This window comes from Anser anser, assembly GCF_964211835.1.
Source record: "Anser anser genome assembly, chromosome: 1".
Taxonomy (NCBI): domain Eukaryota; kingdom Metazoa; phylum Chordata; class Aves; order Anseriformes; family Anatidae; genus Anser; species Anser anser.
The window spans coordinates 75,053,281-75,076,748 of record NC_139720.1 but is presented as its reverse complement, the minus strand read 5'-3'; the positions used below and the strand labels follow the sequence as shown (position 1 = coordinate 75,076,748).

At 45.1% G+C, this 23,468-nt stretch overlaps 1 protein-coding gene across 4 annotated transcripts in view; it reads right to left on the bottom strand.

Moving 5' to 3' along the window:
• Positions 1-10,737: 10,737 nt before the first annotated feature.
• The window catches only part of SULT4A1 (sulfotransferase family 4A member 1), a 32,835-nt gene continuing 20,104 nt past the window's right edge, over positions 10,738-23,468 (bottom strand). The window contains exons 3-9 of one of the 4 annotated variants that reach the window (XR_014578598.1): positions 23,338-23,468; positions 21,840-21,920; positions 21,605-21,731; positions 19,049-19,143; positions 17,917-18,055; positions 14,052-14,181; positions 10,738-12,421 (exon numbers count right to left, since the gene is read on the bottom strand). Coding sequence is in view for 3 of the 4 variants with exons in the window: in XM_083821322.1 (XP_083677448.1) it covers positions 16,230-16,483; positions 17,917-18,055; positions 19,049-19,143; positions 21,605-21,731; positions 21,840-21,920; positions 23,338-23,468 (827 nt within the window). In the remaining variant the exon portion in view is untranslated. The other 3 variants (XM_083821323.1, XM_083821322.1, XM_083821324.1) reach the window with 3 other exon arrangements.

The window sequence follows — 23,468 nt, the reverse complement described above, 5'->3', positions numbered from 1 at the left end:
CTCGCCAGGTGCCCAGGAGGGCATCCTTCGGTGACAGTATTTGCGATTCCAAGGTACCCCAGTGCACATTTCAGGAGACATAATTTGGTACCCCGACCCCCCCAAGGTGCCCCGGACGATAAACCCCGGTGTCACACTTTGGAACCCCCTCCTAGGTGCCCCGGAGGACATCCTTCGCTGACAGACTGGAAGACCACCAGGTGCCCCGGAGGACATCCTTCGGTACAGTATTTGGGATCCCAGATGCCCCAGTGCACATTTTAGGAGACACAATTTGGGACTCCGACCCCCCAAGGTGCCCCGGACGATAACTCCCCCAGTATCAGTCTTTGAAACCCCTCCTGGGTGCCCCGGAGAGCGACTCCCGGTGACAGATCTTGGAACCCCCCCCCAGGTGCCCCGGAGGACATCCTTCGGTACAGTATTTGCGATCCCAGATGCCCCAGTGCACATTTCAGGCGACATAATATGGGACCCTGATCCCCAAAGTGCCCGGGACGATAACCCCCGGTGACAGACTTTGGAACACAACCAGGTGCCACGGAGGACATCCTTCGGGACAGTATTTCGGATCCCAGATGCCCCAGTGCACATTTCAGGAGACATAATTTGGGTCCCCGACCCCCAAGGTGCCCCGGACGATAACCCCCGGTATCAGACTTTGGATCCCCTCCTAGGGGCCCTGGAGGACAATCCCGGTGACAATATTTGGGATCCCAGATGACTTAGAGCACAGACCGGGTGACACAATTCGGGAGACCCCTAGGTGCCCCGGACGACAACGCCCGGTGACAGACTTTGGAACCCCTCCTAGGTGCCCTGGACGATAACCCCCATGAGAGTCTTTGGAACCCCTCCTAGGTGTCCCGGAGGACAACCCCCGATGACAGACTGGAACACCACCAGGTGCCCCGGAGGACATCCTTCGGTACAGTATTTGCGATCCCAGATGCCCCAGTGCACATTTCAGGAGACATAGTTTGGGACCCCGACCCCCAAGGTGCCCAGGACGATAACCCCCGGTGTCAGACTTTGGAACCCCTCCTAGGTGCCCCGGAGGGTAACCCCCCGTGAGAGACTTTGGAACCAATCCTAGGTGCCCCGGAGGTTAACTCCCGTGACAAACTTTGGGACTCGCCAGGTGCCCAGGAGGGCATCCTTCGGTGACAGTATTTGTGATTCCAAGGTACCCCAGTGCACATTTCAGGAGACATAATTTGGGTCCCCGACCCCCCTGGTGCCCCGGACGATAACCCCCGGTGTCAGACTGGAACACCACCAGGTGCACCGGAGGACATCCTTCGGTACAGTATTTGGGATCCCAGATGCCCCAATGCACATTTCAGGAGACATAATTTGGTACCCCGACCCCCCCAAGGTGCCCCGGACGATAAACCCCGGTGTCACACTTTGGAACCCGCTCCTAGGTGCCCCGGAGGACATCCTTCGCTGACAGACTGGAACACCACCAGGTGCCCCGGAGGACATCCTTCGGTACAGTATTTGGGATCCCAGATGCCCCAGTGCACATTTTAGGAGACACAATTTGGGACTCCGACCCCCCAAGGTGCCCCGGACGATAACTCCCCCAGTATCAGTCTTTGAAACCCCTCCTGGGTGCCCCGGAGAGCGACTCCCGGTGACAGATCTTGGAACCCCCCCTAGGTGCCCCGGAGGACATCCTTCGGTACAGTATTTGGGATCCCAGATGCCCCAGTGCACATTTCAGGCGACATAATATGGGACCCCGATCCCCAAAGTGCCCAGGACGATAACCGCCGGTGACAGACTTTGGAACACAACCAGGTGCCACGGAGGACATCCTTCGGGACAGTATTTCGGATCCCAGATGCCCCAGTGCACATTTCAGGAGACATAATTTGGGTCCCCGACCCCCAAGGTGCCCCGGACGATAACCCCCGGTGTCAGACTTTGGGTCCCCGACCCCCCAAGGTGCCCTGGACGATAACCCCCGGTGTAAGACTTTGGATCCCCTCCTAGGGGCCCTGGAGGACAATCCCGGTGACAATATTTGGGATCCCAGATGACTTAGAGCACAGACCGGGTGACACAATTCGGGAGACCCCTAGGTGCCCCGGACGACAACGCCCGGTGACAGACTTTGGAACCCCTCCTAGGTGCCCCGGACGATAACCCCCATGAGAGTCTTTGGAACCCCTCCTAGGTGTCCCGGAGGACAACCCCCGATGACAGACTGGAACACCACCAGGTGCCCCGGAGGACATCCTTCAGTACAGTATTTGCGATTCCAGATGCCCCAGTGCACATTTCAGGAGACATAGTTTGGGACCCCGACCCCCAAGGTGCCCGGGACGATAACCCCCGGTGTCAGACTTTGGAACCCCTCCTAGGTGCTCCGGAGGGTAACCCCCCGTGAGAGACTTTGGAACCACTCCTAGGTGCCCCGGAGGTTAACTCCCGTGACAAACTTTGGGACTCGCCAGGTGCCCAGGAGGGCATCCTTCGGTGACAGTATTTGCGATTCCAAGGTACCTCAGTGCACATTTCAGGAGACATAATTTGGGTCCCCGACCCCCCTGGTGCCCCAGACGATAACCCCCGGTGTCACACTTTTGGAACCCCCTCCTAGGTGCCCCGGAGGACATCCTTCGCTGACAGACTGGAACACCTCCAGGTGCCCCGGAGGACATCCTTCGGTACAGTATTTGGAATCCCAGGTGCCCCAGTGCACATTTTAGGAGACATAATTTGGGTCCCCGAACCCCCTGGTGCCCCGGACGGTAACCCCCGGTGTGAGACTGGAACACCACCAGGTGCCCCGGAGGACATCCTTCGGTACATTATTTGCGATCCCAGATGCTCCAATGCACATTTCAGGAGACATAGTTTGGGACCCCGACCCCCAAGGTGCCCGGGACGATAACCCCCGGTGTCAGACTTTGGAACCCCTCCTAGGTTCCCCGGAGGGTAACTCCCGTGAGAGACTTTGGAACCCCTCCTAGGTGCCCCGGAGGGTAACTCCCGTGACAAACTTTGGGACTCGCCAGGTGCCCAGGAGGGCATCCTTCGGTGACAGTATTTGTGATTCCAAGGTACCCCAGTGCACATTTCAGGAGACATAATTTGGGTCCCCGACCCCGCCAAGGTGCCCCGGACGATAACCCCCGGTGTCAGACTGGAACACCACCAGGTGCCCCGGAGGACATCCTTCGGTACAGTATTTGGGATCCCAGATGCCCCAATGCACATTTCAGGAGACATAATTTGGTACCCCGACCCTCCAAATTGCCCCGGAAGATAACCCCCGGTGTCACACTTTGGAACCCCCTCCTAGGTGCCCCGGAGGACATCCTTCGCTGACAGACTGGAACACCACCAGGTGCCCCAGAAGGCCAACCTTCGGTACAGTATTTGGGATCCCAGATGCCCCAGTGCACATTTCAGGAGACATAGTTTGGGACCCCGACCCCCCCAAGGTGCCCCGGACGATAAACCCCGGTATCACACTTTGGAACCCCCTCCTAGGTGCCCCGGAGGACATCCTTCGCTGACAGACTGGAACACCACCAGGTGCCCCGGAGGACATCCTTCGGTACAGTATTTGCGATCCCAGATGCCCCAATGCACATTTCAGGAGACATAATTTGGTACCCCGACCCCCCCAAGGTGCCCTGGACGATAACCCCCGGTGTCAGACTTTGGAACCCCCTCCTAGGTGCCCCGGAGGACATCCTTCGCTGACAGACTGGAACACCACCAGGTGCCCCGGAGGACATCCTTCGGTACAGTATTTGGGATCCCAGATGCCCCATTGCACATTTTAGGAGACATAATTTGGGACTCCGACTCCCCAAGGTGCCCCGGACGATAAACCCCTGTGTCACACTTTGGAACCCCCTCCTAGGTGCCCCGGAGGACATCCTTCGCTGACAGACTGGAACACCACCAGGTGCCCCGGAGGACAACCTTCGGTACAGTATTTGGGATCCCAGATGCCCCAATGCACATTTCAGGAGACATAGTTTGGGACCCCGACCCCCTGGTGCCCGGGACGATAACCCCCGGTGTCAGACTTTGGAACCCCTCCTCTAGGTGCCCCGGAGGGTAACTCCCGTGACAAACTTTGGGACTCGCCAGGTGCCCAGGAGGGCATCCTTCGGTGACAGTATTTGCGATTCCAAGGTACCCCAGTGCACATTTCAGGAGACATAATTTGGTACCCCAAGGTGCCCCGGACGATAAACCCCGGTGTCACACTTTGGAACCCGCTCCTAGGTGCCCCGGAGGACATCCTTCGCTGACAGACTGGAACACCACCAGGTGCCCCGGAGGACATCCTTCGGTACAGTATTTGCGATCCCAGATGCCCCATTGCACATTTTAGGAGACATAATTTGGGACTCCGACTCCCCAAGGTGCCCCGGACGATAAACCCCTGTGTCACACTTTGGAACCCCCTCCTAGGTGCCCCGGAGGACATCCTTCGCTGACAGACTGGAACACCACCAGGTGCCCCGGAGGACAACCTTCGGTACAGTATTTGGGATCCCAGATGCCCCAATGCACATTTCAGGAGACATAGTTTGGGACCCCGACCCCCTGGTGCCCGGGACGATAACCCCCGGTGTCAGACTTTGGAACCCCTCCTAGGTGCCCCGGAGGGTAACTCCCGTGACAAACGTTGGGACTCGCCAGGTGCCCAGGAGGGCATCCTTCGGTGACAGTATTTGCGATTCCAAGGTACCCCAGTGCACATTTCAGGAGACATAATTTGGTACCCCAAGGTGCCCCGGACGATAAACCCCGGTGTCACACTTTGGAACCCGCTCCTAGGTGCCCCGGAGGACATCCTTCGCTGACAGACTGGAACACCACCAGGTGCCCCGGTGGACATCCTTCGGTACAGTATTTGGGATCCCAGATGCCCCAGTGCACATTTTAGGAGACACAATTTGGGACTCCGACCCCCCAAGGTGCCCCGGACGATAACTCCCCCAGTATCAGTCTTTGAAACCCCTCCTGGGTGCCCCGGAGAGCGACTCCCGGTGACAGATCTTGGAACCCCCCCCCAGGTGCCCCGGAGGACATCCTTCGGTACAGTATTTGCGATCCCAGATGCCCCAGTGCACATTTCAGGCGACATAATATGGGACCCCGATCCCCAAAGTGCCCGGGACGATAACCCCCGGTGACAGACTTTGGAACACAACCAGGTGCCACGGAGGACATCCTTCGGGACAGTATTTCGGATCCCAGATGCCCCAGTGCACATTTCAGGAGACATAATTTGGGTCCCCGACCCCCAAGGTGCCCCGGACGATAACCCCCGGTGTCAGACTTTGGATCCCCTCCTAGGGGCCCTGGAGGACAATCCCGGTGAAAATATTTGGGATCCCAGATGACTCAGAGCACAGACCGGGTGACACAATTCGGGAGACCCCTAGGTGCCCCGGACGACAACGCCCGGTGACAGACTTTGGAACCCCTCCTAGGTGCCCCGGACGATAACCCCCATGAGAGTCTTTGGAACCCCTCCTAGGTGTCCCGGAGGACAACCCCCGATGACAGACTGGAACACCACCAGGTGCCCCGGAGGACATCCTTCAGTACAGTATTTGCGATCCCAGATGCCCCAGTGCACATTTCAGGAGACATAGTTTGGGACCCCGACCCCCAAGGTGCCCAGGACGATAACCCCCGGTGTCAGACTTTGGAACCCCTCCTAGGTGCCCCGGAGGGTAACCCCCCGTGAGAGACTTTGGGACCAATCCTAGGTGCCCCGGAGGTTAACTCCCATGACAAACTTTGAGACTCGCCAGGTGCCCAGGAGGGCATCCTTCGGTGACAGTATTTGCGATTCCAAGGTACCCCAGTGCACATTTCAGGAGACATAATTTGGGTCCCCGACCCCCCTGGTGCCCCGGACGATAACCCCCGGTGTAAGACTGGAACACAACCAGGTGCCCCGGAGGACATCCTTCGGTACAGTATTTGCGATCCCAGATGCCCCAATGCACATTTCAGGAGACATAATTTGGTACCCCGACCCCCCCAAGGTGCCCCGGACGATAAACCCCGGTGTCACACTTTGGAACCCCCTCCTAGGTGCCCCGGAGGACATCCTTCGCTGACAGACTGGAACACCACCAGGTGCCCCGGAGGACATCCTTCGGTACAGTATTTGCGATCCCAGATGCCCCATTGCACATTTTAGGAGACATAATTTGGGACTCCGACTCCCCAAGGTGCCCCGGACGATAAACCCCTGTGTCACACTTTGGAACCCCCTCCTAGGTGCCCCGGAGGACATCCTTCGCTGACAGACTGGAACACCACCAGGTGCCCCGGAGGACAACCTTCGGTACAGTATTTGGGATCCCAGATGCCCCAATGCACATTTCAGGAGACATAGTTTGGGACCCCGACCCCCTGGTGCCCGGGACGATAACCCCCGGTGTCAGACTTTGGAACCCCTCCTCTAGGTGCCCCGGAGGGTAACTCCCGTGACAAACGTTGGGACTCGCCAGGTGCCCAGGAGGGCATCCTTCGGTGACAGTATTTGCGATTCCAAGGTACCCCAGTGCACATTTCAGGAGACATAATTTGGTACCCCAAGGTGCCCCGGACGATAAACCCCGGTGTCACACTTTGGAACCCGCTCCTAGGTGCCCCGGAGGACATCCTTCGCTGACAGACTGGAACACCACCAGGTGCCCCGGTGGACATCCTTCGGTACAGTATTTGGGATCCCAGATGCCCCAGTGCACATTTTAGGAGACACAATTTGGGACTCCGACCCCCCAAGGTGCCCCGGACGATAACTCCCCCAGTATCAGTCTTTGAAACCCCTCCTGGGTGCCCCGGAGAGCGACTCCCGGTGACAGATCTTGGAACCCCCCCCCAGGTGCCCCGGAGGACATCCTTCGGTACAGTATTTGCGATCCCAGATGCCCCAGTGCACATTTCAGGCGACATAATATGGGACCCCGATCCCCAAAGTGCCCGGGACGATAACCCCCGGTGACAGACTTTGGAACACAACCAGGTGCCACGGAGGACATCCTTCGGGACAGTATTTCGGATCCCAGATGCCCCAGTGCACATTTCAGGAGACATAATTTGGGACTCCGACCCCCAAGGTGCCCCGGACGATAACTCCCCCAGTATCAGTCTTTGAAACCCCTCCTGGGTTAGAACTACAATTTTGCCCAGCGCAAGGCCCCTGTGACACACTGAAATGCTCTTTAGCTCTTTTAGCTTCTCTAACATTTTTGCTAGAGGACTTAGCAGGACAGGAGGAAATCCAAGTGTATTTCCACTTTGCCTTGTAATGGCTGCTCTGTTTTTTTTTATTTCTACAGAGAATTCACCGATGTACAAAGTAAGGAACAATGTACATAGCATGCTGAGTTTTCCAGAGACTCCAGAAGTCACAGCATTCCCATTGCTAATATTTTCCTTCTACACTGTGTTAACTGAATGGGAGAAGCAAGGTGCAATTTATTAACTGGTGCATGACAGAATGAGAAACAAATATATTATACTCTGTCATCCATTTTGGGAAGAAAGGACACTTCTAACTTCTAATTTTATGTGCCAAAAGGAAAACATGGCCTCAGATTTCTAAATCACTTCCTTTGAAGTGTCAAACTGGGCTAACTATGCAAGCAGAATCACCCTGTGGTCTGCTGCATGGGACAGACTGTACTTGATTGTACATATGGTTTAATGACTGTTAAACAGGTGAACCACAGAACACCTGAGGGTGGAAGGGACCTCTGGAGATCACCTGGCCCAACCCCCTGCTCCAGCAGGGCCACCCAGAAAGGGCTGCCCAGGACCATGTCCTGGTGGCTTCTGAAGATCTCCAAGGAGAAGACTCCACAACCGCTCTGGGTAAGCTGTGCCAGTGCTCCCCCATCTGCACAGTACAGAGGGGTTGCTGATGTTCACAGGGAACCTCCTCTCTGCCAGTTTGTGCCCACTGCCTCTTCTCCTGGCACTGGGCACCACTGAAAAGAGTCTCGCTCTGTCCTCTTTGCAACCTTCTTTCAGGTATTTGTACACGTTGAGATTTCCCTGAGTCTTCTCCCTTCTAGGCTGTACAGGCCTCGCTCTTATAAGCATTTCTTCATAGGAGAGATGCTTCAGTTCCTCAGTCACCTTTGTGGCTCTGTGTTGGACTCTTTTCACTCTGCCGTTTTCTGTCTTGTACAGTGGGGCCCGTAACTAGCCACAGTAGATGCCAGAACTGGACACAGTAGCATGTAAAATATGTCTGAAACAGGCAAAGACAGATTCCTCATGTCTGAATGTGCCACAGAGCAACAGCTCTCAAAACTTGGTGCTTTGGAACATTGTCAGTTCTCAGAACTTCTGACAGGAGCTCACATAACAGAGCTTACAATTGCAAATTGTCTTTGAGCTGTGTGGTTGCACAGAGCAGATGCAGACTACTTAACGTTGTCTAGCAGGTCACCAGTGAGCCAAGCTTATGGAACTGTTGAATGTGCCATGCTGTACTCTCTCTGATTGTTAGCTTCCTGGTTAGCTTTTCTGTTTATACTTACAGTACAGTTTGCCTCAGATTTCCTGGTGTGGAAAATCATAATAGCTTTTCATAAGACAGAGTAATTTGTCTAATGAACTGGTGTCTGGTACATGGATTTTTGACATGCAAAAGCATAAGAGTATAAACATCTAAGTAACTGAACTGTTTAATAGAGTAGCAGGCTTTAACTAAAAGGTTATTGGGTTTTGTTTGCTTTTTAAGACTTTGAGAATGCTTTTATGCATATACTTCAAGATGATGGCTAAAAAGACTTTTACTGAAAAAATTCTCTGTTATTTTGTAAAGAAGTTACTGAAGGACACTGGAGTTGTAGACTAAACTGCATATTTGTAAGTGGTAGTGTACGAGATAGATCTTGCTGACTACTAGCAACGAGATGAAAGGAGTACAAAACCTCTGCAGTTGTACTGGATACAGTCAAAACAGCAGTGAGTTAGGTCTTGTGTCAAGAATATAAATATATGCATGTAATGTACGTATATATCTCTGTTTTCCTATCACTGCTGCTGCCATCCACACTGCTTCCTTTCATGTCCTATATTCTGATGATTCTGTTTTAAACCCAGTCATGGCCAGAGTGACAAATGCAGAAGACTTTAACTTACGCTCTTCCTGTCAAGGAATCACATTTACCTCAGGACCTCAGTCTATGCAAAACAGGGCACTGTTTCATGGCAGCAAGCAGCACTCAATTAAATCAGCTGCATATGTTCCTCCTCCAGATTGGTAGCTGGTGGCTATCATTCAGCTACATTCGGCATTGGTATGTACATACACTTGGGTGTTAAAAACATGGCCTTAGAACCCAAGAGCTTTGCCTTTAGGGGCTGGCAGTGGTTTTCTCATGCAGCAAAGGAGACAGACTGTGCCTAGGAATGGGAGTAGGATTCACTGCTGTCTTTTGAAACTTCAGAAGCCTTTTGGGCAGGTGGTAAGGATGTATTGCTCTTATGCCCTCAGGATTAAACAACTTCAGTGGATTTTTGATGCCAATGAAGTTTTCTGACTCACATTCACAGGAACGGTGGGAAAATTCTGTCTTCCTCTGCAGAACTTCCACTGCAGATGTCTACTCTCTCTAGTCGTGTCTTCTTGTGGCTTAGCACATTTTGTAGGTTGTGGTTTTCTGTATGACACAGACTAGGACTCCTCAGCATGGAGCTGCTGAGAGCTGTAAAATAGAAGTCTACAAAATCCCAAGTGAACAGTGGATGGAAGAGTGACTGTATCATCCGTTGCAATGCAAGAACAAAGGAACATCACACTGCACTATCTGTTGGCAGCCTCTAAGACAAAAGGAGTCCTTTTTCACACAGCGGGTATTTAGATGAAGAACTTATGGCCATAGGATGGTGTCAATACCAGCACAGGGGAAGAAAAAAAATTAAGTACTATTAAACACAAAGATACTCACATAGTCCTGTGCTCTCAGTTATATTCTTGCACAAGCATTTCTACTATTCCCCCTCTACTCTGCCCTGGTCAGGCCTCACCTGGAGTACCGCGTCCAGTTCTGGGCTCCCCAGTACAAAAAAGACAGGGATCTTCTGGAAAGAGTCCAGCAGAGAGCCACTAAGATGATACAGGACCTGGAGCGTCTTCCCTACAAGTAAAGGCTGAGAGACTTGGGTCTGTTCAGCCTGGAGAAAAGAAGACTGAGAGGGGATCTTATTAATGTTTACAAATATCTCAAGTGTGGGAGACAGAGGGATTTGGCCAACCTCTTTTCAGTGGTTTGTGGGGACAGTACAAAGGGTAATGGCCACAAAATGGAGCACAGGAAGTTCCGCACCAACATACGAAAGAACTTCATGGGGAGGGTGACTGAGCACTGGAACAGGCTGTCCCAGGGAGGTTGTGGAGTCTCCTTCTCTGGAGATATTCAAGGCCCATCTGGATGCCTACCTGGGCAGCCTGCTCTAAGGAACCTGCTTTGGCAGGGGGGATTGGATCCGATGATCTCTCAAGGCCCCTTCCAACCCCTACAATTCTGTGATTCTGTGTGATTCTGTGATTTGTTATAGGCTGCTGTCAGAAACAGCTCACTAGGTCAGACAGTGGTTTGATTTCATGCCATCTATCTGCAGTTTTATCTTAAATTAGGAGGTATGGGTAGTGAATAAGAGCTGTGTCTGAAGACTACAAGGCTTGAATTGGAGGTCTCCAAAATGAGCAAACCATAATGCATGGAACACATCTTTTATTCAGTAATCAAGCAAGCACAGAAGTATAATGTGTAGTGCTTAATATTCATACAGTACTGAAAATATAAAAATAGAAATAAAATTTCACTGAAAGCATTTTCACTCACAAATATACAAGGAAAAGTGCTGTCAAGCCACATCATGCTACACCACTTGCCAGTTAAACTGACAGTTTGTTTCCCAACAGAACTGAAACACCAAAAATCTGCTAGCCTTTCCTCATGACTTTTGGTGAGACTGAATATTTGACTAGCAAAAATGGGCCTTCGGCCGCTGAGAACCTAAAAGGCAGTGATGTCATTATGTAACAGAATAAAATAATTCTGGAAAGTTTTACAGTAATTTTTACAGCAATAGGAGCCTGCTTCAGGCTGTTTGTGTACCTGTCATCGAAAATAAAAAAAGAAATCAGCTTTCCTCCTGATCATAATCCAGACCAACGAGCCATAGCTAACAATTACTGAAACTATTCTGCATGAATATTTGTACAATACTCCCACCTGGTGGTGTATTTTTAAACTCTCTTCCCTCATTGCTGCCATTTCCTCTGCCTGCTTACATTGTCACAAGTACCCACTTTATCTTAGGTCTGAGGGAGTCCAGTACCACAGAGAACAGTGCTGAATGCCCTTAACTTTTGGTGGAACAGGAGGAGATCCAGTACCTTATCTTCTCTGACTGTATCTAATAGGTGAAATTCAGATCTGCACAGTAAACCAACATGAGTTAGAGGCTGATTCCTGAAAAAAGACCACTGCACCAGATGCCTTGGTCCCCATTTTGAGGGACTAAGCTAGAGCTGCAGGCTGAAAGCTTCTGTTTGCTGACCTTCTGCATGGAGCTGAACTTCTTCCATCAAGAAGACTGCTGTGTGCAGTCATCCATGAAAGCATGCATGAGCTTGGGGATTAGTGACAATCACAGCTATATTTCATAACTAGGCCTGTCTTGCAGAGTGTGCCAGTACACAGATTATAGATTATAGAGATAAGAGTGTGCAGAAGTTAATGTGAATCCGACTTTGATCATTTATTTTGGAATGGGATTTTTTTATACTTGATTTACCAGCTATAAAAATAAATGTCATGATTAACCCCTGAGATCATTCTAGAATACAGTTTTGGCCTGTTACTTGTTCCCCTCTGAAATAATTTATTTGGTTTATGGACATTTATTTAGGTCCTCGTGAAAAGCTTTATAAAACATTAAATATGCAAGATGGGCCTGAAAAGGTGTACATTCTAGTTGCACATGATACATACCTTATACATATATACTACAATTCCTTAACAGCTGAATGTTCTAGTGTTGTCTAGGAAGTTCGTGCATGTGGACAAGTAATTAAAATACCAGAAAGTGAACAGCTCTTTAGGATCAAAGATAATATCTGGTTTACACTTAAATTGTTTAAGGTTTTCTTAGATTGTTTACTTCAATTGTTTTTCTTTCTTTAAATCTTGTTACACATAACAGCTACAGTAGTTTGTCCAGTAGGTAATAAATGAACGCATAAAGCACTTCTAGCTACATTTGGATCATATGCATGCATTTTATAAATAAAAATCAAATGTGAGGTCACATTTTCCCATCTTCTGTTTATAAACTAAATCAAATTTCTCATTCATAGAAACAGTGAAGATGTCTTTCCATAGCCCAACTCGACCTGAAACACATAGAGGTAACAGTCAGACAGTGGAGAGAACACCAAATTTTTACAGTCTAATTGTGCAGGGCACCAAGAATACTTTGTGAGAAGCTGTTCAGTCTTAACTTTCACTGAAACCCCAATGAGAGCTGATACTATTCATTATCTTCCCCAATCACCCCTGCCATAACCTTTGTGAAGACTTTAAAAAAAAAAAAGTGCCCTATGCCTTGTCATCTGCACTGGAAGAGAAAAGAAAAATTCAGATTTGAGATACTGCTCCAGCCTTAACTAACTATAAATACAGATTTTGTTTTGGATATTAACTTATAAGTTGATTTCTGGTGTCAGTTCTAAGTATGGATGCTTAATAATGCCATCAGCTAACAACAACACATTTCAAAGTGACCGTGCCTTCACCATATACTCATTGGAAAACAATTCAAAAGGTGCATGAAATACAGAACATTAAGCTGATTATTGAATTTTGATCACTGAGATAAAATACTAGAAATCAGCTATGCTAAAATTTCATGTTTAAAGGTAAGTTCAACAGCTGAATTTAAGTTTCTTAGAATGGAAAGAAATGATTTGTAAAATACGAGTGAATGCACAGATTGTATCTATTTACAAGATATTGACAAGAACATGTGCCATGTAACCAGTTTATGACATTTAAGTTTTAATTTTGTACATGAGGAAGAGGAATCTTTTGGTGGATACAGTATGGACACTGAACACTTTTACCTTGTATGTAGTATTCTTCTACTTTACTGAATCCAACTAGTAATACAACCTGATGACACTGCTGAAGTCACCAGTCAAAGGCTACAGTCCCCTTAGCAACTGTTACTCTGCAACAAATTTTAACTTGTATTCTTGTTGGGTTACTTATTGATGAATAAGCCCCATGGAGTAACCAGACTGAGATAAACAATTCTCTTCTCATTTATACTGGGTATAAATAAAGACAAAATCCAGGCTTGTTCAGCTGGAATAAATTAACGGAAAACTGAGACTATGCTACCACGGTTTAATCATAACAGCAAGAACAAAACTACATGCAGGGAACTTAATTAAGCATCTGATGCATAAGAAGAACAGCTATTTAATTAACATTGCTTTTATGCGGCAACTCTATCATTGAATCCAAAGACAAAACTGTCTGAAACTTCTATAAATTAGACATTAACATGATGATATAGTATGTGTGACAAGGGCCATCTAATGAAATCAGGATTTTCCTATAACTCCTGAAGGTATGACAGTGTTACGGTTTGTTTCAGGATCAAAAGGGTCAAGAGAACCTGAAACTGACTAAAAATGCATCATTTTGTTTTTGACAAGTTTGTCCTGTATCAAACAGACCATTAAGAAATGTCTTGCAATCAGAAACATCTGATAGTTTTATTCTTGTAACTCTAATTGCATAAAGTACAGCAGAAAACATAAAAGCCTGTATTTATCTTTCAATAATGTTAAGAAGTATTTTCTTCCTCTACTTGGGAAAGATAGATGTTTTTATTTCTGAATCTCCCTAACAGCACATATGAACAAATCACAGGTTTTACAAAACACAAATGCAGTGGATTTGTAATTTTTTTTTTTAACCACATGAATTTATAGGTTGTCAAAAAAAGTCACCCACCTGGTTTATGATTTGAATCATGCAACTGTGTAACTTAGGATGTGATATGAGTCAAATGTAAATAATATATCTAATCATTGCTCTGCTTTCACAGCAGCTCATGGTTATCTTCAGAGTACAGATCAATGTGCTAAAAGAAAAAAATGAAGAACTAAAATAAAGCAAAATAAACGTAACTAATGACAAACTAAAAATATTTGAAACAAATTACAATAAACTGTCATGTAACCGCCACAATTGTCACAGAAATGAACAGAAGAACAAAGCACTGTTAATGAAGCTACATTCTGAAGTAACAAAGTATTGTAAAAGCCAGAGACAAGTGAACAAAAGAAATTCAAAATAAGGATTTATTTTTTAAAAAGCACACAGTGAACAAGTGACAAAATATTAAATCAGCTGTTGTAGCTCCCTTCCTTCTTTATTACAAAATGGGAGTATCTTTTTGAAAGGTTTGTTAGAAGAGAGCAGTAAGGGGCTCTGACCCTTGACTAGGGCTTGCAGGCTCCACTACAGAACAATGAACACTAACACCATGCACAGAATGGTACGTGCAAAAGTGGGCATCACCCTGTTTATCTGGATGGAGATGACCTGGGCAGCAGTGGCAGTGGTTGACCTTTCTGCGTGTTGAAGGACTCAACAGCAGCTGTGTTCCCTTCTTTCTCATTTCTCTGATATTGCAGCCTCACCTTTCTTTCACAACTGCCTTGCTGGCTTTCACTAGGCAAAAAGGAGGGATTTTGGCTGTGCACAGTATGTAGCTGCACTGCTGCTCCACAGACCTCCTCCAGGTAGCAGAGGTTAGATACAAATCTAGGTTTTTGTGTTACTTCATACAATTGAACTGAAGAAAATGTGGCTCTGTTGTTTGTAAGATCTTAAAACTTATATCAAACACTTTATCTGAGGCATTCAAGATGCCTTACCAGACTCATTTTTTGATCTTGCCTTCACAGCAGAGAAGTGAGGTGATAATATGAGTTTGGTAATCTGCTGTAAAATTCTATGGCAAATGAGATGGTTTCTGTTTTTTATACAAGATACGACCTGTATTACATGTTGAATTTTTCAGTTTGAAAAAGCAAGAGGAGGGCAGGATGAGAGTTGAAAGTAAGATATCTACGAGCAGAAAAACACACTATGCAGTGGAGACTACCAAAGACTACACAGATGATGTTTTCCAGTGAAACTACAAACTTCTTTGTCTTCACCAAAATTTTACCTCAAGCCAGCAAACTTCAGACAGTTATTTCAAGAACTAATTATTTATCATAACTGAACTGGGACAAAAAAAAGGTGCCATATCACAGTTATGGCAGAACCGCCCACAGGAAACCAGGTTCCAGGTCCTACAGTAGTAACTGGAATGTACAGCTCCTATATAACATACAAAAAGCCTTTCCATACTGTTTTTACAAAGTCACAGATAAAAGCAAGGAGGTCTGAGCAATAGCTTTTGTAAAGTGTGACATTCTGAAATGTTTGTGCCAACATACAAACAGCACAAGTTACTGAGGGGCAGTTACCCTGACCACAGTCTGTGCAGGGGAATGAAAACTGGCATAAGGCTCTGCCAAGAAAGACAAAGGTCATAAAGAATAGCAGTTATCTGCTTCCATGGGAAACAGATCCTCTCAAACAAAACTGACTGAATGTTCATAAGATTACAGTCTGACTGAGTAAAGGTGAATGCAAAGATACAATGGACTTCTGTAAGGCATGTGACGTGTTTTTTTAATGCAATGACATAACGTTGTATTGGATTTACGTGGAAAGGTTTGGTGAGGGTGACGGGGGACTGCAGGGCTGGCTTCTGTGAGAAGAGAGAAGGAGCTGCCCGCCATGTTGGACAGAGTCAGTTCCAGCTGTCTCCAAAACACTGTTGGCCAAAGCTGAGCACCATTAGCTGGTGGTACCTCTGTGATAACATTATTAAAAAAGGGATAGAAAACTGCTCTGAAGCAGCTGTGAAAAAAGTTAGAAAAATGCAAGAGAACCAACCCTGCACACAAAGTCAGTGAAAAAGAAGGGAGTGGAGGTGCTTCACATGCCAGAGCAGAGATCCCCCTGCAGTCCATGTAGAATACTGTGGTGAAACAGGTTGTTCCCCCACAGCCAAGGGAGGACCATGTCAGAACACTGCCACGCTGCAGCCCATGGGTACCCAGTCTCTTCCTAAAGGACTGTACCCAATGGATAGGACCCATGCTTGAGCAGTTCTTGAAGAACTGCAACCCACTGGAAGGACCCGTGTTGGACTGATTTGTGAAGGACTGTATCCTGTGGGACAGACCCCACACCAGAGCAGCAGCAAAGTGAAAGGAGAAAGCAGCAGCAGAGAGGAACTGTTATGAACAGACCACAACCTCTGTTCCCCCTGCACCACTCAGGGTGGGGAGGAGGTAGAAGAGTCAGCAGTGAAATCAAGCCTAGGAAGAAGCAACAAAAGGTAGGTTTAGTTTTGTCTTTGTTTCTCACCATCCTACTCTATTTTTAACTTGCAATAAATTAATCTTCTCCAGGTCAAGTCTGTTTTGCCTGTGATGTTACCATCACATTTTGGTGAGCAAACTCCCCAACTTTATCTTGACCCACAAGTTTTTTCATTCTTTTTTCTCCTCCTGTATCGCTGAGAAAGGGGAGTGAGAAAACAGCTTGGAAGGCATCTGGCAGCCAGCCAAGGTTAACACTGCCTCCCCCCCAGTCAATAAAATGCATGATAAATGAATAAACAATTGACTTACTCAAAATTAGCAGTCAAGATGGACTAATGATATTTCATATTCTTAGAGATTTGAGAATTATAAAAATTACAGCTAATAAAATTTGCACATAACAAGAAGATTGGCTGAGAGAAGTAATATGGAAGGGGCTCCTACACAGAAGCTTAAGAACAAAGCATTCAGGTCATGCTTCCCGAATAAGGGACAATAACATTTCAATCAGTTCCTCTGAAAAGACTGTGTGGTCACGATAAGCATGAGCTTCATGTTTGATGCTGTAGCAAAAAGTGCTAATGTGGCCACAGATGGACAAACAAGGGAGAGGGAAACAAACTTAAAGTTAAAACTGAATTCAATCAGTGGATAAAGTGATTTTTATCCTGAACAAGGCACTTGTGAGAATGACATAGGAAATCTCCATCTCATTCTTTATGCTCTTGTTTTTAAAAAGAGCTGTTAAGTGTTGTAATGCAGCCCACAGAAAATAAGTAGAGGGAGACTTCTTGAGTCCACTTTCCTATGCTTATCAGAAAGAAGACTGAGAAAGGACTTGATTTCTTGGCATTGTTGAAATACAGATATATCAGCAGATCAAAGGACACTTCAGGTTCCTAGAGAAAGACCTCACAAGAATAAACATCTATAAGCTACAAACATTTTAAACAGCTGAGATAGACAATGAAAAACGGACATAAGTAAAACTAGAAGTTCTTCTCATTTGATGCCTTGAAACTAGAATGATTTGCTATTCTAGAAAATCTGATATAACAGAACACAAGGGTTTAGGCCAGGACAAATGAAATTGTATGGGCTTTGGCATGCCAAATGTCAGAAGGAGCCAAGCAATCTTCCCAGCATCAACAGCTCAATCAGTTGAAGTAAGCCAAAGACAACTTGTTTTCTCCAACAGAGCAGTTTGGATGATGCTCAATATGCACTGTTGATCTTGAATGTTTCCATTCTTTTAATCACTTCCACCTGACTTTATTCTGAAACAAACCTCAAAATTGTACCAGTTTCCTCACATCATTTATAGAGCAATATTTCTCAAACATCTTAGAGTATCTTGGATGTTACTAAGCTGTCAGACGCTTCTTGCAACTTCCACTCTTAAGTTTTACTGTGGGTTTTAAACATACCCCTGCCAACAGGAAGCGCTTCTGCATTACAGCACTGATCGATGAGTTGATGGCAGTGTTCCACCATGGATTCCAACTGTGCTTTGTCATAAGAAACTCCCAAGAACCTCACCAGTTGCTCAACCATTGTTGCTAGGTCCTGTAAGAGAGCATTTAAAGATGAGTTTATTTTACAGTATTTTAAATGATTTTTTTTGTATGAGTTTAAATACTTCAAAGTGAATTACATCCTGATGAGTGGGAAAAATATCAATGAAAAAGTTGCAGAAACATCACCGTAAAAATTTTCCCACCTTCCTATTTGCTGAAAGTAAACCCACATATTCCAAGTAAGTCGGGGAGAACAGATAGGAAGCGGAGTGATGCTGTGATGCTACCAGCTTTCAGCAGCATCCCTCACTGAGGGGTTAGGAATATACTGTTATTCAAAATAATGGGTTTGAAATCATTGTTACTGAATTATTAACATTATTCTGATTATATTACAGCTTCTAGCATCCAACTCCATGAGAAGGTTTAAGAAAAAATACAAGCTGAAATTATATAAATGTGCATTTTGAAATATTCTTGCTAATTCTCAAAAATATATTATTACAATAGGAAATGGAAATTGATGTTCTATGTACTATTTCCATTATATTTCTGATTTAAAACACAGTGGATTTGTTAGCCAGTGCACTGTAAGGACGTTAGAATTATGTTCACCTTATGCTACATGATCATCCCCAATTAAGATTGATTCCCATATGATAGTAAGATCAAATAATCAGAATAAATGCCAAATATATAGGAGAGAGTGATACCTCTGTTCTCATTGATACAACACACACTAAGACGTTTATTTTAAGTGAACGCCCAATGTTGAGGGCACCAAGCATTGAGCAGTTACACCTCTCTGCCTTCTGTGCGAGCAACGGAGCACCTACACATGCAAGTGGATTCCTGAGCAAATTACTGCTTCTACAAAAGTGCTGACAGTCCATGGAACGAATTGAATGCCAGTACTTTAAAAATGGTATCAGACATTAGGAAGCCCAACTATGGAAACACGAACCATTTTTTTCCCTTCATATGTTTTAAATGCTACAATGCTAAAAGCAATTAAAATACCTCTTTGCTACATGTAACCTACCTTGTGCATATCTTCATACTTGAGGAAAAGCATGTTGGCATCCATGTGATGTTCCCAAAACTCTTGGACATGTTCAAACCAAGAGCCATATCCTACTACAGGTACAGGAGATATTATGATAGGCATATACAAAAAAATACTGTTATTAATTCCTCTTCAAAAAATGAAAAAAAAAATAATTGGAGAGGTTCATAGCCCCAAAAGAACCACCTAGTTTTGACCCATTGCCATGCACATCAATGAATTTAATTGAAAAAGAGTGTTTCTATCAGTTTGGAATATTCAAAAGCGCTAACCTGTCATAAAGAAAAAATGTTCAACTGAAAATGTAACTATATTTCACTATGAACCTCTCTAGAGCTCAGTATTAGTAATGCTTGACTACTGCACAGAAGGGGAGTCAACATAAACATTATATAGATAGTTTTGCAGAAGGCAAATTTTCAGTGGCTCTAACCTGTGTGAATTCCTGCAATTAGCATTATCACACTGCACCTTCCATCATCTAGAAGCTAGATACTCATTAGTGGAAAGTTCCATAGAGCATCTTTTATGATGGACAAAAAACCTGCTAACAACCATTATCTTTTCTTCATTAGATAAGTATTGAGGAAACAGACTTATAAGTTTTCTTCACTGTCATTCTCAGAAAACTGAAGATGTACTGACAGAATACTCTATTTATCATTACATCTTTTGTCCCCTCTAAAATTTAAGACCTATTCTCTTCTGTTTTAACTTTCTTAGTACTTCCATGCAACTGACACAGTTATGCCAGAACATGGTCTCAGGTATACTGTAGCCAAGGTGCTACGCTGGGAAGGCCTACGTTCCCAGTTCTGCTCCGGCAGTGGTTACTAGAAATTCTAACACACACACTACCCCAAATTTTCTTCCTTTATTTTCCAATTCTCTGATAAAGTCCATATTTGTGCTGATTTCAGTCCATCTGCATGTGTATAGCAGAGGTACAGACACTAGCATTTATTACCCAGAGAGTATCTTTTGCTGCTAATATTACCAAAATGAAAACTGGAGGAGAAATGCATTCTGGATATTACTTTCTTACCAGTGATAAATTCCCCAAAAGTATGTCAGATAATCAAGGCAGGAGCTAAGCAAATACGGTGAGCAGTTTTACACATTTTCTCAGTATTTTTAGTCATGTTTATCTCTACAGCAAACAGCACTAGAAAACATTTAACTTTTTAGCTTTGTATTTTGAAGCCACCTTTTCCCTTTGAAAAAGTACAATTTCATTTCGGTATATGAAAAGTTTTCAATGCACAGAAGTCAGTTTCATATGAGAAAGAATACAGAACTTCCCTTCTATATTAGGCCTTTTAATATATCTTTCATGTGTCTCCAGTCTAGAAGTTCCTGCTCACAGGCTACAGACAAGATTCCCATTCCTGGGGAATGTAGAAGAAAAAACTGAAGGTGCACTAGAACAGGAGGAGATCATTCACCCTCCCTGCACAAAAGAAATTGACAAAGGTTATAAAGCCTGTTAACTAACCTCCACTGGCAGGCTTTTACTTTTTAATTCCCTTTAGTATTCTATTGCTTCTTTAGCATCAAGTCCTCCATATTCCAACTTTAAGGAAATTTGGATCTAGAAGAGATCCTGGTCTCAGACCAGATCACAAGGTGTCGCGTGACTTCTTAGCATCACATTAGGGTATCATAGAGAAGATTTTGTAGAAAAAGAATGCAGTAAAAAAATTGCTATTTTTTTTTTTACTCTCACTAGCTACATGTAACAATCCGCTGCCAAAAAGCCCAATGATAGCCAGTTATGTGAGAACATAGGGCTTGCCCTCCCCCTAAGTTTACTGAGTTGGTGCAACAGAGCTACTTATGGTAGTGCAGTTGGAATGGGAACAGTTGGTGGGCATGTCACAATACAGCCCTTGCTCAAAGGAGTTACTGGGTATCCATCTACTGAGCTGCTGTAATGCAGGTTACTGTATTCTCATTTCAGCGGTATATTTTCAGACAGTAGCAGCCTACAGCTGCTTTCTTACTCACTTCGACTTATTGATATATTTCTACTGATGTACTCCATGAGCTCAGTCTCATGCAAAACTAGAAATTTTTGTGCATTAATTGATATCTTGCTAGCGACAAATTTCAAGTTCCAGAATTAAATAAAAATATTAAAGGAATTACCATAGCAAATGTTTCTTGAGGAGCAGAAAGACTACTGAAGTAGGTAAGCATAGAAAACTGAAAGCAACAGGTGCCAGGCACATTCACCACTTTTCACAGGGTACCTGCTGCCTTGCAAACGGAATTTTAAAAAATAGAATAGACCAGAATTTGCCTGAGTGAAGTAGAATGGTATCAAGCCCATGGGGTGAGTAATTGTAAGGCAGTTATTAAGAAGGCATGGCCACAGTCCACATGGACTAAGTTTATGCAGCACTATATCTGTAGCAACCTCCCTACTCTATAAACAAAACAACTGCACCTTTATCCACTTCATTTCTGTACTTGTAGAGGGAATGCAGAGATGAAAATACATGTGTAACAGCATGTGCACATGCTCCTTACACTTGTCATTCATAAACCTTCTGCAGAACTCCTGAAATGTTCCTCTGTAGCTCATGGTTCTTAGGGAGCGGTGAAACTGGTAATAGGACACCACCAGGTCTTTGGGGTTGCGAGCCATGTATATTACCTACAACAGCGAGAGAAAGTCATCTTAAAAGTTCCCCCCCCCCCCCCCCATTTCCCAAAGCACATAAACAACTGCTGCTGGTTCAGCTAAATAAACATTAATTTTTACCTTTGAATTGCCATTATGGAGGTCTGAAGGCAAAAAACGATACGGTAGGTGGCTTTTTATCAGGCGAGGAGATGTTAGTTCCTAAGATAAAGCAAAGAAACATTTCTTATTGTGTATTAGTTCTTGGCACATCCTGAGCTGCCCTGAGCCATCATACTTGACATCCTTAACCGTCCTGAGTCACATTCACTAAGTCACTTATTAAATTAATAGGGGTCTAGGTATTAGGTCAGGGAATTGCATCTTTTTCTTAAATCAAAAGGACGGATAATGCATATGTGCAGAAATTGTAGAAATTGTTGTGTGGGGTTTTTGTTTTGAAACTACTTCCATTTGTAGGACCTTCTCAAGAAGAGTGTAACTGTAGCATTATTGGTGTAACACTAACTTTGTTTCCTCTGATACTTCCACTAAAATTCTGTGAAGAAAAGAAGCTCTAAATAAGGAGCTTCAGAAAACCCTTAACTTCTTAACTTCAAAATTATAACCCTGCAGTTTATTTTATCTTCAAAAATAGGCCTAGACAGTCGAGAGGTTTATCTTGAGAATATTAACACTTTTCAAACAGAAAGCACTTTTCTATCATAATTTCAGAAAAAAATGTCTTATGACACAATCTCTCAGGAGTTAAAAGCTGCATAAACTGGTATTAGATCAAGTTGCTAGCACACAGTATTCATAATGTGTAACCTCAAACTAAACCTCTCACTACTGCCACCACATATTTGCCGTGAAGTAACAACGAGGTTTCACTGGAATAGGGTCACACAGTGAAAAAGAAAAGCAACCTCTGACCCCTAAATGCTCTCAGCTTAAAAGCAGGCTGATGCTGCAGTTGTCAGTGACCAGAACTAGCTTAGATCTATCCATGCCAGCCTTAGCTAGCACAATTCATTAAGTACTGTAGAAGTTCTAGAATGGAGCCTAGTATTTTGGCTAATCATTCCAATATATGACTGTATTTAAAGTAGTTACAGCAATAATAAAATCACACATGCCATGCCACTAGTCTGAGTGATTCTTAATAACATGGAAATCATTTCAAGCAGAATATTCCAAACTCCTCTAACCACACTACAGAGTCTACAGATTCACAGACCCTGGGTCTCTAAGGATCTAGATGTGCAAATCCAGAGTACAGGGTCTATAGATCCACAGATCTCTGTATGTGTAGTTCTTTTGCAAATTCAAGAAAGGGATCAAAGCAAATCAGTCTTATTTGGGGAGCTTCCAAGGAAAGGAGGCTTAGAACTCTCTTATTCAAGAAATCCATTCTCAAGATATTTAGGATGTTGAGAAACATGTTTTAAGACAATACATAAACAAGCTTAATAAAAGCAGCTTCAAAATAACCCAATAATACTCTGAATCATTTCAACAAACTGAGCAAGTCCAGTGATGAAAAGGACAAGGACACAGGATGAGATGAAGTGATAAATATGGAGCCTACAAAAAAGATATCCAAATGCTGAAAGACTTTCTTTGCAATACATTGTACCTTGATGATGTCCAGACCAGGCTGAGGGTACTCTAGGACTGGAAGTTGTTCATCTATATTCATTAGTCCAATCTCATCTGGATCAGCTCCCTGACTCACTAGATAAACCACTTCCTGTAGCAAGCCTGTGC